The sequence below is a fragment of the Zootoca vivipara genome, chromosome 1 (assembly GCF_965207765.1).
Source record: "Zootoca vivipara chromosome 1, rZooViv2.hap1.1, whole genome shotgun sequence".
Taxonomy (NCBI): Eukaryota; Metazoa; Chordata; class Lepidosauria; order Squamata; family Lacertidae; genus Zootoca; species Zootoca vivipara.
This window is the reverse complement of record NC_142582.1, coordinates 99,719,874-99,732,683: the sequence shown is the minus strand read 5'-3', so window position 1 is coordinate 99,732,683 and position 12,810 is coordinate 99,719,874. Positions and strand designations below refer to the sequence as shown.

General features: G+C 40.3%; 1 protein-coding gene across 8 annotated transcripts in view; it reads left to right on the top strand.

The window, feature by feature from the left end:
- Positions 1-12,189, top strand: part of PRKD1 (protein kinase D1) — a 105,502-nt gene extending 93,313 nt beyond the window's left edge. For 6 of the 8 annotated variants that reach the window (XM_088671375.1, XM_088671353.1, XM_088671347.1 and 3 more), the window contains 6 exons: positions 1,254-1,360; positions 2,512-2,673; positions 6,340-6,438; positions 8,189-8,456; positions 9,973-10,058; positions 11,115-12,189. In XM_088671375.1, the coding sequence (XP_088527501.1) occupies positions 1,254-1,360; positions 2,512-2,673; positions 6,340-6,438; positions 8,189-8,456; positions 9,973-10,058; positions 11,115-11,333 (941 nt within the window). In that variant the 3' untranslated portion in view covers positions 11,334-12,189. The remainder of the gene's footprint in view (positions 1-1,253; positions 1,361-2,511; positions 2,674-6,339; positions 6,439-8,188; positions 8,457-9,972; positions 10,059-11,114) is intronic. The other 2 variants (XR_015950398.1, XM_088671358.1) reach the window with 2 other exon arrangements.
- Positions 12,190-12,810: the final 621 nt, after the last annotated feature.

Here is a 12,810-nt window from a genome sequence, read left to right as displayed (position 1 = left end):
AGGTCAACTCCCACTGGTTAGGATAGTAGTAGCAGCACTGATGGAAAAGTAATTTTTAACACACTGATAAAATTTCTCAACCTTTGAAAGAAGCAAATACAGTTACAACACAACATTAGTAAATTATATATGTGTGCATGTAATTGTAACATGCAATTTAATACAAAATATGCATAATATATAAATAATAAAAAATAATATTAATGCACCATACTTGACAATCATTTTTAATGATTTTATGCAATTTCACACAGATGTTTTACATTTTTTAAAAAGAAGACAAGTTTAAAATTATTGGAAATTCCACAACAACGTAAAGAGTCTATATTTTATGTCATTATTTGCCATGTAAAACTAAATTATATTAATTTAACCAGAATATATTTTGAGTCCCCAAGTCATGTGACAACTTTTCAGCACCCCTCATTTTGGGAATTTGAAAGTTGAAAAATGTACACAGATGGATTTCTGGAAAAGGTGTCCTGTATTCTTCCAGACCAGGGGTCAGCAAACTTTTTCAGCAGGGGGCCGGTCCACTATCCCTCAGGCCTTGTGGGGGGCTGGACTATATTTGGGGGGGGGAATGAACGAATTCCTATGCCCCACATAGTAACCCAGAGATGCATTTTAAATAAAAGGACACATTCTACTCCTGTAAAAAACGCTGATTCCCAGACCGTATGCGGGCTGGATTTAGAAGGTGATTGGGCCGGATCCGGCCCCTGGGCCTTAGTTTGCTTACCTATGTTCCAGAACTTTCCCTCCTATGACATGATGGGAGTCCTGTGGACACAGGGTGCTTTGTACTATAAATAATGCCTATTTATTTAGTGGTGCTGGATTACATACCAAATATATGGGCCAAACTAGATGTGAATGTCACACAAGCTTTTCATATTCCTTCTTATTAAAGGCAAGGCTTGAGGGTGCATACTAATGCAAAAGACTAGGGTGGGGTAGGGGAAGGAAAATGGGCTTTTCACCCTTTCCCCTTGCACAATTTTTCCTTCTAAAATTGGCCTCCTTGATTTTTACCTATAAGAGGAAATATACGGGTCCATCTTTGCCTCGAAATCTGTCTTAACAATTTCATGAAATTAAAGAAAGACGTCTGAATGGTTTAGAGCATTCTTGTCTCAGAGGATACCTTGACAGTTAGGTTTTGTATAAAACACACAAAAAATACTTGAGTTCTGGAAAGGTGACGCTTCTCAGAGCTGATCATGTTAATTGGCATATTTTTCATCAAACAGGAAAACATCGCAAAACAGGAAGAGATGTAGCAATTAAAATCATTGACAAACTGAGATTTCCAACTAAGCAAGAAAGCCAACTTCGTAATGAGGTTGCAATTTTACAGGTATCTTTTATTTAATTACCAATTATATCCTGTATGTATTTAATTTAGAGCAGGGCAATAAAACTCTTTGAGAACAGGATTCGGCAGTAGAAATCTATGCACCTCATTAAGCATTGGAACTACAGATGAAGTTTTCAAGTGTTGTCTCTTTCTGAAATAATGTCTAATCTGCATTAAATATAGAAACTTTGCACCAAAAATTTCAGCAGTTTGCTAATCTGCATAGTCAGAAATAAATTTGCTTTTGAGATAATCTAGCACAATTACCCAGTGGCTGTTATGAGATCCTGTTGTCTGTCTCTGCACATGTGGTAACAAAAATAAAGCATTGTCAGCCCAATTTCTTGTGCTATGAGTTGAATTTGGGCTGCATTCCAAAGTTTTGCTTCATATACTGTAAGCCTACAACATACGCACATTTAACTTGTGTGCATTCAGGTTTACACACGTGGCAAAAATCTTTTAAGAGATTCAAAAGTGGGTGGGAAGCGGGTGAGATTCTGGGGGAAATGACTTTGGCATCTCACCCACCATTGAACCCATCGTATTTTGACTATACACAATTTTGCCTTTAGGCTCTATACCTGGAACACATAAGTTGCAGACTTACTGTATATCAATAGGGGACTCATTCTCTGAGCGCCAATCCATATATAACACGAGGGGGAGATATCAGCAGGTTGAGATGTCCTCCAAACAAAAACCTAATGGAGAAACCTCCCAAAATCACTTAACAAGGACTGAGCACACTTGGTGGGCATGGAATGTTGATGATGCAAGGTTGATATGCAAGGTGTGGGGTTGCTTTTAAGATCCAAGAGCAGAGTACTGGAAGTAACCTGAGGATAACATGGCTCCATTCTGATACTTTGAAAGAAATCAATTTGGACAAGGTCTCATTTCCATATAGAAGTTTAAAATGTTATCGATGACAATGCATATTTTTGACAGTTTCTAAGCACATTTGGGCTGTCTTGTTAAACTTTGCATAGCAAATCATTGGTGGCTTAATTCTGGCTGTTTATACTTTTATGCTGGTGCCAAAGGGCTTGAAAAATGAATGGCTATGTCATTACCTAATGTTTCCTGAGCCTTGTCATTGGACCTAAACAAATAGGGCTCATTCAAATAGTGTTTTTCTTTGATCATAGAATCTGCATCACCTGGGGGTTGTAAATTTGGAATGCATGTTCGAGACACCAGAAAGAGTGTTTGTTGTTATGGAGAAGCTCCATGGAGACATGCTGGAGATGATCTTGTCAAGTGAAAAAGGGAGGTTGCCAGAGCGAATCACAAAGTTTTTAATTACGCAGGTAAGAGCCCATTAAGAGGTGTCAGATGTTTTCTTTTTCTATGATATTCACTTCATAGCTCAGACAGCACAGCATGAGACTCTTAATCTCAGGGCTGTGGGTTTGAGCTCCACGTTGGGCAAAAGATTCCTGTATTGCAGGGGGTTGGACTAGATGACCCTTGTAATGCCTTCCAACACTACAGGTCTATGATTCTATACCCTTGAAATGGATAGCAGGTCACAATGTGGGTGAAGGTTTAAAGAGTGAGAGCTGTCCAGAGTGGGTAAAGTCTAATTAGGGTAACTTCCTTTTCCATTGCTAGTATGGCTTTATCAAGTTGACTGGGTGCTGTGCCTTTCTCTGTATCTTCTCTCTGATGAAAACTAGTTGTTACATGTTTGACTGTATTGGTCTGAGCTTAATGTACAATGGTAACCACAAATCATGATCTATAGTGCGTCTCTCAGGTGTGGTACTTGGAAGCCTATGCCAAATCCTTCTTGCATGTTGGGGTAGCATGTAGCTTGCATGTAGCATAGGCTTCCAAGTACCACACCTGAGAGATGGACCCATCTCCTCTCCATCTCTGACACAGGCAGGGGTCCTTAACCAAGTTAGCCAGCAAAACATTTGGGAGACCATTCCTATGGGTTCAAAGAAGCTGTGCTAGTGCTCAGAACTTGGGTGCCCAATAAGTGCAGATACGACTGATGGTTACATTGCCTCAGTTTGTTCTTTTTAATCCATAAATATTCCCACCTGGTTTGCAGCCATATGCAAGCTAGTATGGTTTGGTGTGCAATATGTAATGTGTATATATCAGGGGTGGCCAACTCCCAAGAGACTGTGATCTACTCACAGAGTTAAAAACTGGCAATTCAGGTCAAAATTGTTGAGCTTTTTTTAGGAAGGAGGAACGCCCATTTTTGAGGGGTGCAGGGCAAAAGTGTTGAGCTTCTTTTAGGGGAGTCAAACTTGTTGAGCTTCTTTGGGGGGAGCCAGTGATCTACCACAGATGTCCAGTGATCTCTACTGGTAGATCACAATCTACTTGTTGGACATGCCTGGTATATAATATATATATATATATATATATATATATATATATATATATATAACTGGCATTCAGCCCCTAGTTCTGATTTAGATAGTGGCATTCAAAGACCTCTTAGAATTAAGTTTATATTATGTAAAGTTACCAGATTTTTTTCAATGAATCCAGGGGCACTTTGAATAAATAAATAAAGAAATACTACACGTTTGTGACATTGATGATGCAGCGATGGCAGTGGCAGAGGGGAGGCCGCTGCCTTGACCTCAACCGCCACATTTCCCCTTCATCCGAGGCTTCTAGCTCCTTTCTCCATGAGCCTGGGAAGCCCCTGAGTTTTTGGTTTTTCGGTGGTGGTGGTGGGGAAGCGGTGCGTGGTGGGTCAGGCAGGGAAGGTGGAGAAGGAGGGCCGAGAGTGTCGGCGGTGAGGCTTGGGCAGCGCGATGCCTCCCTTCCCATCGGAGCAGCCCCAATCCCATTCTTACTTGCGTGCTAGCAGGAGGGGGCAGGGATCCCTCAGCTGGGAAGGGAGGCTTCCCATTACCTAACTGAGAGATCCCTGTCCCCCAAAAAAGAAATTGGCTTTGAAGAAAAGAAATCCAGATTCCAAATTGAGTTATTGGGCAACAATCAAAAACTGTTATCTAAGATGTATAATTTACTCTTAGATTGGTACACTATGGATGAGGTTGTTAAGGATTCTATGATTAAATGGGCCAGAGATTTCGGGCACAATATCCCATCCGATATGTGGTCAAAATTGTGGAAACAAAACATAAATTTTACAGCTTGCACTGTATTAAAGGAAAATGTTATGAAGCTTGTATACCGCTGGTATCTAACGCCAGCAAAATTATCCAAGATGTACAAGAACCAAAACAAATGGTGTTGGAAATGCAGAACATCGGTGGGGGAATTCTTCCACATGTGGTGGGGGTGTGATAGGATAAAACAATTTTGGGATTTGGTTTATAATGAACTAAAAAGAATTTTGAAACTTACGTTCCCGAAGAAGCCAGAGGCTTTTTTGTTGGGATTGGTTGATAAAGAAATTCCAAAATCTGACCTAAGGTTTTTTATGTACGCCACAGTGGCGGCTAGGATTCTTATTGCCCAGAAATGGAAAACAAATGAAATACCATCTATTATTGAGTGGCAAATTATGGAATTAGCCAAATTAACACACAGAGTACGCGATTTGGATGACGCGAAGTTCCAAGCTGAATGGAGTAAATTCATAGAATATGCTAAGGGTAATTACATGGGTATGAGAGCATATGGGGTAGTAACATAACCTCTACAATGTTATGAATCTGATGTAAATAGAAAATACGAATTAGGATTGACAGAAGTTACCACTTGATGGAAGGAAGTCAAATAGTCTGGATTATATGTAAACTTGAACTAATGTTATTATGTTTATGAAAAACGAATAAAAATTTATTTATTTTTTAAAAAAGAGAGATCCCTGTCCCCTCCTGCTTGCATACAAGCTCTGATAGGCAGCTTGAAGCCTCCCTTCACAGCTTAGCTGCTGGGGTCAGGGAAGGTGGAGGCAGCCCGGAAGCTGCATCTTGGAGCCCCTGCACCGCCATCATATGGGGACTTCCAAGCAGCTCCTGTTGCCAGCCAGAGCCAACTGCTCCGGGCTCCTGAGAATGCCATGCTGCATTGCCCAGGGACATTAGATGAAATCCGGGGACTTTCCGGGGATGGAATTTGTCCGGGGGCTTATTCGCAAATCCATGGACTGTCCCCGGGAAACGGGGACGTCTGGTAACCCTACATCAGGCATCCCCAAACTGCGGCCCTCCAGATGTTTTGGCCTACAACTCCCATGATCCCTAGCTAACAGGACCAGTGGCCAGGGAAGATGGGAACTGTAGTCCAAAACACCTGGAGGGCCGAAGTTTGGGGATGCCTGCCCTACATTATAGACAGCATTCTCTCCTCCCCCAAACACGGGATGACTCTGGGGAGTTGTGAGTGCCTCCCAAATGTTTTTCCACCCCCACCCCACCCCCATCTTCCAGATTAAAACTTTGCTCCCATTATAATAGATAGTAAGGTAAAGGTAAAGGGACCCCTGACCATTAGGTGCAGTTGTGACCGACTCTGGGGTTGCGGCGCTCATCTCGCATTATTGGCCGAGGGAGCCGGCATACTGCTTCCAGGTCATGTGGCCAGCATGACAAAGCCGCTTCTGGCAAACCAGAGCAGCACATGGAAACGCCGTTTACCTTCCCGCTGTAGCGGTGCCTATTTATCTACTTCCACTTTGACATGCTTTCGATCTGCTATAATAGATAGTACCAGCCTTTAAGTTTCTAGAGTTGTCTGTACCCCAACTGCTGATCACTAACTAATAAGAGCACAGCTGTACGCGCTGCTAAAATAATGCTTTGTAATAATAGTAGGAAGTATTGCTACTTGAGGATGCCTTTAAAATTGTGCTTTATATTCCTGTTTGTTTACACAGCTTGGAATAAGAGCATAAAATCACATGAATTAAGCTGTTGTGCTTGAGCTTGTTTGTGCTTGCTACTTTTCATCTCGTCTCTGGGAAAAACATTGAAACAGAAGTAAATATTGAGCAAACTATGTTACAACATGGCTGGTTCGTTTCTTTATAGATCCTGGTTGCTTTGAGACATCTTCATTTTAAAAACATTGTTCATTGTGATCTCAAACCTGAAAATGTATTGCTGGCATCTGCTGATCCTTTCCCACAGGCAAGTAGAAATAAATTCACATTGTCCAGGTAACATACACTTCCTTTAGATAAAGCCAAATGATTGTTGAATGCCACCCCAATCTCTATGTGGTAAGAGACTCCAGGGGTCCAGGCGATTACCTGGGGTTTGGTTCCCTTGGAATAAGGGACAGCAGACACAGTGGCATCTTTAGGATATATGGTTTATTTACACATGTGTACAAGCTGAGCCTGCAATGGAGAGACTCACAGCATTAACACCCCAAAAGGATCTTGCTTCTCCCATGGCCATAGTCTTGGATTCCAGCCAAAAGCAGGAATCCATAGTCTTGGATTCCAGCCAAAAGCAGGCATGGCTCTGTCTCTCAGCTGCCCAGCCTGCTGCTAGCTTCTAGCTCACACCCCTCAACTCTGGATATTTCTTTCTAATAATCAGACAGTTGAGGGAGGGGGGCACCCATTGTCGTCTGGCACAGAGCCACTTCCTTTGTTACCTTAGCAACCCATGCTTAGGGACCATTTTCAAGAAACTTGTCTGGCTATTGCGGCAGTTGGATCCATGTTGGAACCAGGAATTAGAAGGGACTCAGGCAATACAGCCTACCTCCCCCCTCAAACTCACATTATTATTACTAAAATATTTGTTCTTTGTTCTTTTTAAGTTTGATAAATAGTTGAAATGGCTTGATTTAGTCAAGCCGCTCTGTTTTTGTACTTCACTATATCTTGTATCTCTAAGTTTCACTTGGTCCGTGTGCTTTGCAAGTATTGAGGCTGTCCAAAGTATTGCCTATGGAGCACTGAAGAGCTCAAAGTTGTTTTTTTCTTAAAGTACAGCAGTGGGGGATTTTTTTTTTAAAGTTAAAAGCTCAATCCTCTAATTGTTTAAAGTAAGTAAGAGAAAACCTCTCAAAAATATGAAACTACTATGGATTATGGAGGAAAGTCAATCCCTTTCATTTGCCCCCATAAAAAGCCCCTGAACCTATTTGTCTTCATTTTGGGAGGTGTTCCCGTGCTCGTAAATGTAATCCAGTTGGCTCAAAGTGGTGAAAAGCTGCTTTTAGTTTTGGAATGAAGAACGCAGCTTCAGTTTACACAAAGCGACACAGAACCCAAAGCATAAACTGAAACTGAAGGAGCACAGGGCAGCTTAGAAAGAGATTGGATTTTATTTTATTTTTTAAATGCAGTTACAAGGTAAATGTTGAGGCCCATACATTTGCTAACACACTTCTCTTACCCCTTCTCTATTGTATCCACAAACTGTGGGGACTGGTTCTGTCCTTTTTGAATACACTGCAAGGCACTATGTACAGTCATACCTCGGGTTACGAACACCTTGGTTTGCAAACAGTTCGGGTTACGAACTGCGCACCCCCGGAAGTGTTTCCGTGTGTGCATGCGCAGAAGCGGCACGTGCGTGCGCTTTGCGCATGTGCAAAATGGCGCGTCGCGTCCCGTTCGGTTTACGAACTATTCGGGTTACGAACTGCGATCCGGAATGGATCGCGTTCGTAACCCGAGGTATTACTGTACTACATACGGTTTTACTTGATAATAACGATAGGCCTTTTGGAAAGACTGCTGTCTGCTTGAAACATTCCTTGCTCAGTTTTGTGGGGGAGAAACAGCTTTAGCACATGCTAAATTGACTTATAGATAATGATAACACAAGCACTGTGTTGACTTGCACATTGTTTCTTTGAAACCATCAGAATAAAAAAAATAAAATGCAAATTTTATTATAATGGCTTTATACCAAACAGGTGAAACTTTGCGACTTTGGTTTTGCACGGATCATTGGAGAGAAATCATTCAGACGTTCAGTTGTGGGTACGCCAGCCTATCTTGCTCCTGAAGTCCTGAGAAACAAAGGGTACAATAGATCATTAGATATGTGGTCTGTGGGGGTTATTATCTATGTCAGCCTTAGTGGCACCTTTCCATTCAATGAAGATGAGGACATTCATGATCAAATCCAGAATGCTGCTTTTATGTACCCACCGAACCCCTGGAAGGAAATCTCACATGAAGGTATTTTATTTTTTTTAATTCTAGTACATACATATTTGGGGGTTGGACTGGATGACCCTTGTGGTCTCTTCCAACCCTATGATTCTATGATTTACTTATTTTTTATAGAAAATATAGATTTCATCTTTTCACACTAGCTGCCCAAAGCAGCTAACCACCATTTAAAAAATGATTAGAAATACAATTAAAATATTCATTTAATTCCTCCTCAAGGTAGACCAGTTGAAAGAAAAGAACCTTAGTGAGTCATGTCCATTAACTTCAAGGGGTCGGGTCTGAGTAAGACATTCTGAGAATTACTAAAACGGAATACCACCCAATAAAATCACTTTCTAAAACTCGCTTGCTCATTTCTTTACTGTGTTCATATAGATGCTCAATAACAGGAGTTCTCTGGGTAGCTCTTAAAGCAATAAATAAATAAATATGCACCAATACAATACATTGTAAATCAAGAAAAACCATAAAAATTAGAAAAGTGTAACCAAAAATTAATCTGTGAAGCCCAAACTGTTAAACATAGATTGTTTAAAAGGTCTGAGTGAAAAGGCAAAGGATCTCGCTAGGCTGTTTCATAATCAGGGACCAGTTACGCAAATGGCCCTGTCTCTTACCAACCTTACTTTATATATGATGGAGCACTTAGAGAAGGGCCTCTGAGAAATATTGTAAGGGTCAAGTATGTACAATTGCAAAAGTGTGTGTGTGTGTGTGTGTGTGTGTGTGTGTGTGTGTGTGTGTATTTAAACCCAGCCAGGTGTATGCTAAAAGCTAGATAATATTGCAGCAGAGGAACAGAACAGAAGGGAAGGTCTCTGCAGTTTGACTGAGCCTCTCTGAGAAGAGAGTTCCTGAGCATGAATGCAGCCACTAAAAAGCACTCTCCCGTGTCCCTGCCAGTCACATTATATTGGCAAGGAGAACCTCTCCTAGAGATCTTAATACACAGACAGGTTCATAATGGATAAGACAGTCTTTCAGGTAACCAGGTTCAAAGTTATCTAGGGCTTTTGAAGTAATAATGCATTATTCTTGGAGAGAAACCTTTCGAAAATTGGAATGGAGATCTATTCACTTTATATCTTCGGTTTCATCTCTCCCAATGCATGGCAATATTATTCGTTATAAGGTGGAGAACAAAATGTATGATTGCTAGGCTACACTGACTAATGTTTTAACTCGGTACAAAGCTGTTTACTATTTTCAGTGGTGGATGCTTGATTAGCAAGTTTGGGAGTTGTGAACATTATAGCTGTGTGAGGTAGTAACTTGGGAAAAAAGTTGTTTTTACTTCTTTATTTTATTCCTTTTTCAAATTAATTTTATTAAGGATTTTCTTGGGTTACTTACTTCTTTATTTTTTAAAAAACCAAGCTAAATCAACCTGCATGGCTGTCATAAACAGATTTATTAGTTCTGTCTCGCAATTTATTAGTTCTGTCACTGCCTCTGAACCGTATGAGATTTGAAGAGGTATTTGAGAGTGATGTCTTCTGAAATTATGTTTTTTCTCCAGCTATTGATCTCATAAATAATTTGCTGCAAGTGAAAATGAGAAAGCGGTATAGTGTGGACAAGACGTTAAGCCACCCATGGCTACAGGTAATGCTGTAAATTTCATGCCTTTCACCTTGTTTGTAGTGAAGATATACCAAACACAGACAAAAAGTTGACCACAGCAACTCCAAAACTTCAGCACAGTTACCTCGATGGAGGCTAAATATTACAGGCCCATCTGGAGACTGTGGGAAAGTGTGCCCACTTTGCTAGGTGAGGCGCTGGGAGCCAGGCTGTAACATTAAAATGTTTTCCCTCCACAGGCATAATGCATATAGTAGGGATTGGGAGCCCATAGCTCTCTAAATGCTGACTGACTACAACTCCCATCATCCCTGGCTATGCTGGTTGGGGCTGATGGGAGTTGGAATTCAACAATATATAGAAGACCACAGGTTTCCTATCATTAGTATACAGCATCTTTATGCTGGCCAAGTTCATAGCTCAGTGGTTGACCACATGCTCAATCATCAGAGTTTTCCTCTGCTAATCTTGACGCATAAGGAGTGTGTGGAGGAAGCAGTTGGCTAAGTTCGCCCTGGTCACCCAAACAAATGTTATTTTAAAAATTCCTGTATTATAATGATTTAACCTGTTTCTTAATTGTTGCGTGGTGCTGCTCTTGCTTTTTGTTTTCACCCTGTTGAGTTATTTTTGTCTTTATTGATTTATTGTCATTTCATTGTCTTGAAAGCAGAAAGGTGTGGTGAACATACTTTCGATAAAAGTATGTGTATCTGAAGAAGTGTGCATGCACACGAAAGCTCATACCAAAATATAAACTTAGTTGGTCTTTAAGGTGCTACTGAAGGAATTTTTTTATTATACTTTCGATAAATTATACATGTAAAATTTCAAGGAAAAGACCCCATGAACCTCTGGGCCTGGTTCTGGAACGTAGCTTTTCAAAAATACTTTCCAGTGAACCTAGACATGTTGATGTGTTCTCATATCCAACAGTTTCACAAAAGATGCTATGAAAGTAACATGTGCTGCATCTTTTAAATTTTAACAGAATTATGGGGAAACAGGCACCCATAGTATTATCTGTAAGACTGCTTTTCAGATATTAATTTAAGCATATTGTTTTTCTCCCTACAGGATTACCAAACCTGGCTAGACTTGCGTGAGCTCGAATCTAAAATAGGCGAGCGTTATATCACCCATGAGAGTGATGATTCACGGTGGGAACAGTATGCCGGAGAAAATGGCTTGCAGTATCCAACACACCTTATCAGCCCAAGTGCTAACCACAATGAAAACCCTGAGCCAGAGGAAGCAGAGATGAAAGCCCTCAGTGAGCGTGTCAGCATCCTTTAGATTGCAGCCCTTGTAATCTGTCAAAACACTGTGGAACTAATAAATACATACGGTCATGTTTAACATTTGCTTAGCAGAACTGCCATTATTTTCTGTCAGATGGGAACAAAGCTGTTACTCTGTTACCACCATTGATGTATGGGAGTTGCCAAGACAAATCAACAGAAGCATCCACACACACACCCCATTTTGTGTAAGCAACTGTGTTATATTAACAAAAAAGTTCCCAGAAACACTCAACCTGTTGTTGTGGATGATTCCTGTTGTACTCGGAGCATTCAAACCTGTTTCCACTGTGCCTTCTCAGACAAGTGTTTCCTCTTACTCATAACTTTGTTGGGTACCATGAAGCATTTCCAGGTGGATCTGTGGTTTTGTGTGGATCATGAAATTAGTATTGTACTTGTTTGCAAACTCTTGAAGAGTAGATTACTACTGCTGTTCTGTGAACAACTTTTAACGTTTTTGATGGGGTTGGGGAATATCTGTTTCTGATTTGTTTTGTTTTTTTGCTGTGGAACAATATATTGAGATACTGATGCAAGGAAGCAATTTTTAAATATATATATATATATGTAAAAGCAGCACACAGCATTGTAAATTTGCAGGTGAGATGCCCTAGCATTTCAGACATTTATATGGATGCCCCCAACCAGTCATGGTGCAACCTTTCTTTAAGCCTAAATGCCTTAGTAATGTAAATTGCAGCCCCTGCTTGTTCTTATAACATGCTGCTGTAACATATACATTTAGAAGCTGAACAATATGTTGCCTTTGTGTATGTTTTGAATAAAATTCTGCTGAAAAATACTTTTTTTAAAAATAAATAAATATTAAATTACTTTACCAGTCCAAAGACTTGTCAAGCTTGAGGTTCTGTCAAATAAGAATAATTAATCCTTTTCAAAGCATTACGTTATTGTGACTGTAAAGGTGTTTCACTCCGCAAAAATAGTTATCATTTATTTCCTTAATTTTATATTCTACCTTTCTTCCAAGGAGCTCAAGCAGCATATTTATTTATTTTATTTCACAAAATTTATGTGACACATGATTGTAATGAAACCTCTAAACGGTTTCCAAAGCCAACACATTATGGATAAAAAACCCCAGTTAGAATTAAAATCGTTCGAAAGATAATTAAAATCAACAGTAAGCAGAAGAGATTATAATACATATCCGAGTAGGCTTGCAGAAACAAAAATGTTTTAAGCAGGTGCCAAAAAGGGCAATGCAGGAATCTCAACACGTGGTCCGCACTGCAAGTGTGCTAGCAGTTTTATTGTGGCGCCACATGCCATTGTTGAATCCATTGAAATGTTTACTATATAGTTCTGAAACTTCCGTGGGATGAAGAAAAAAAGTACAATAAGAGGAGACCTGCTGGATCAGACCAAAAGCCTCCAAAGTCCAACATTCTGTTCCAACCAGATGCTTAGGGGAGGCCCACAGTCACAACATGAGGATAGCCACCCTC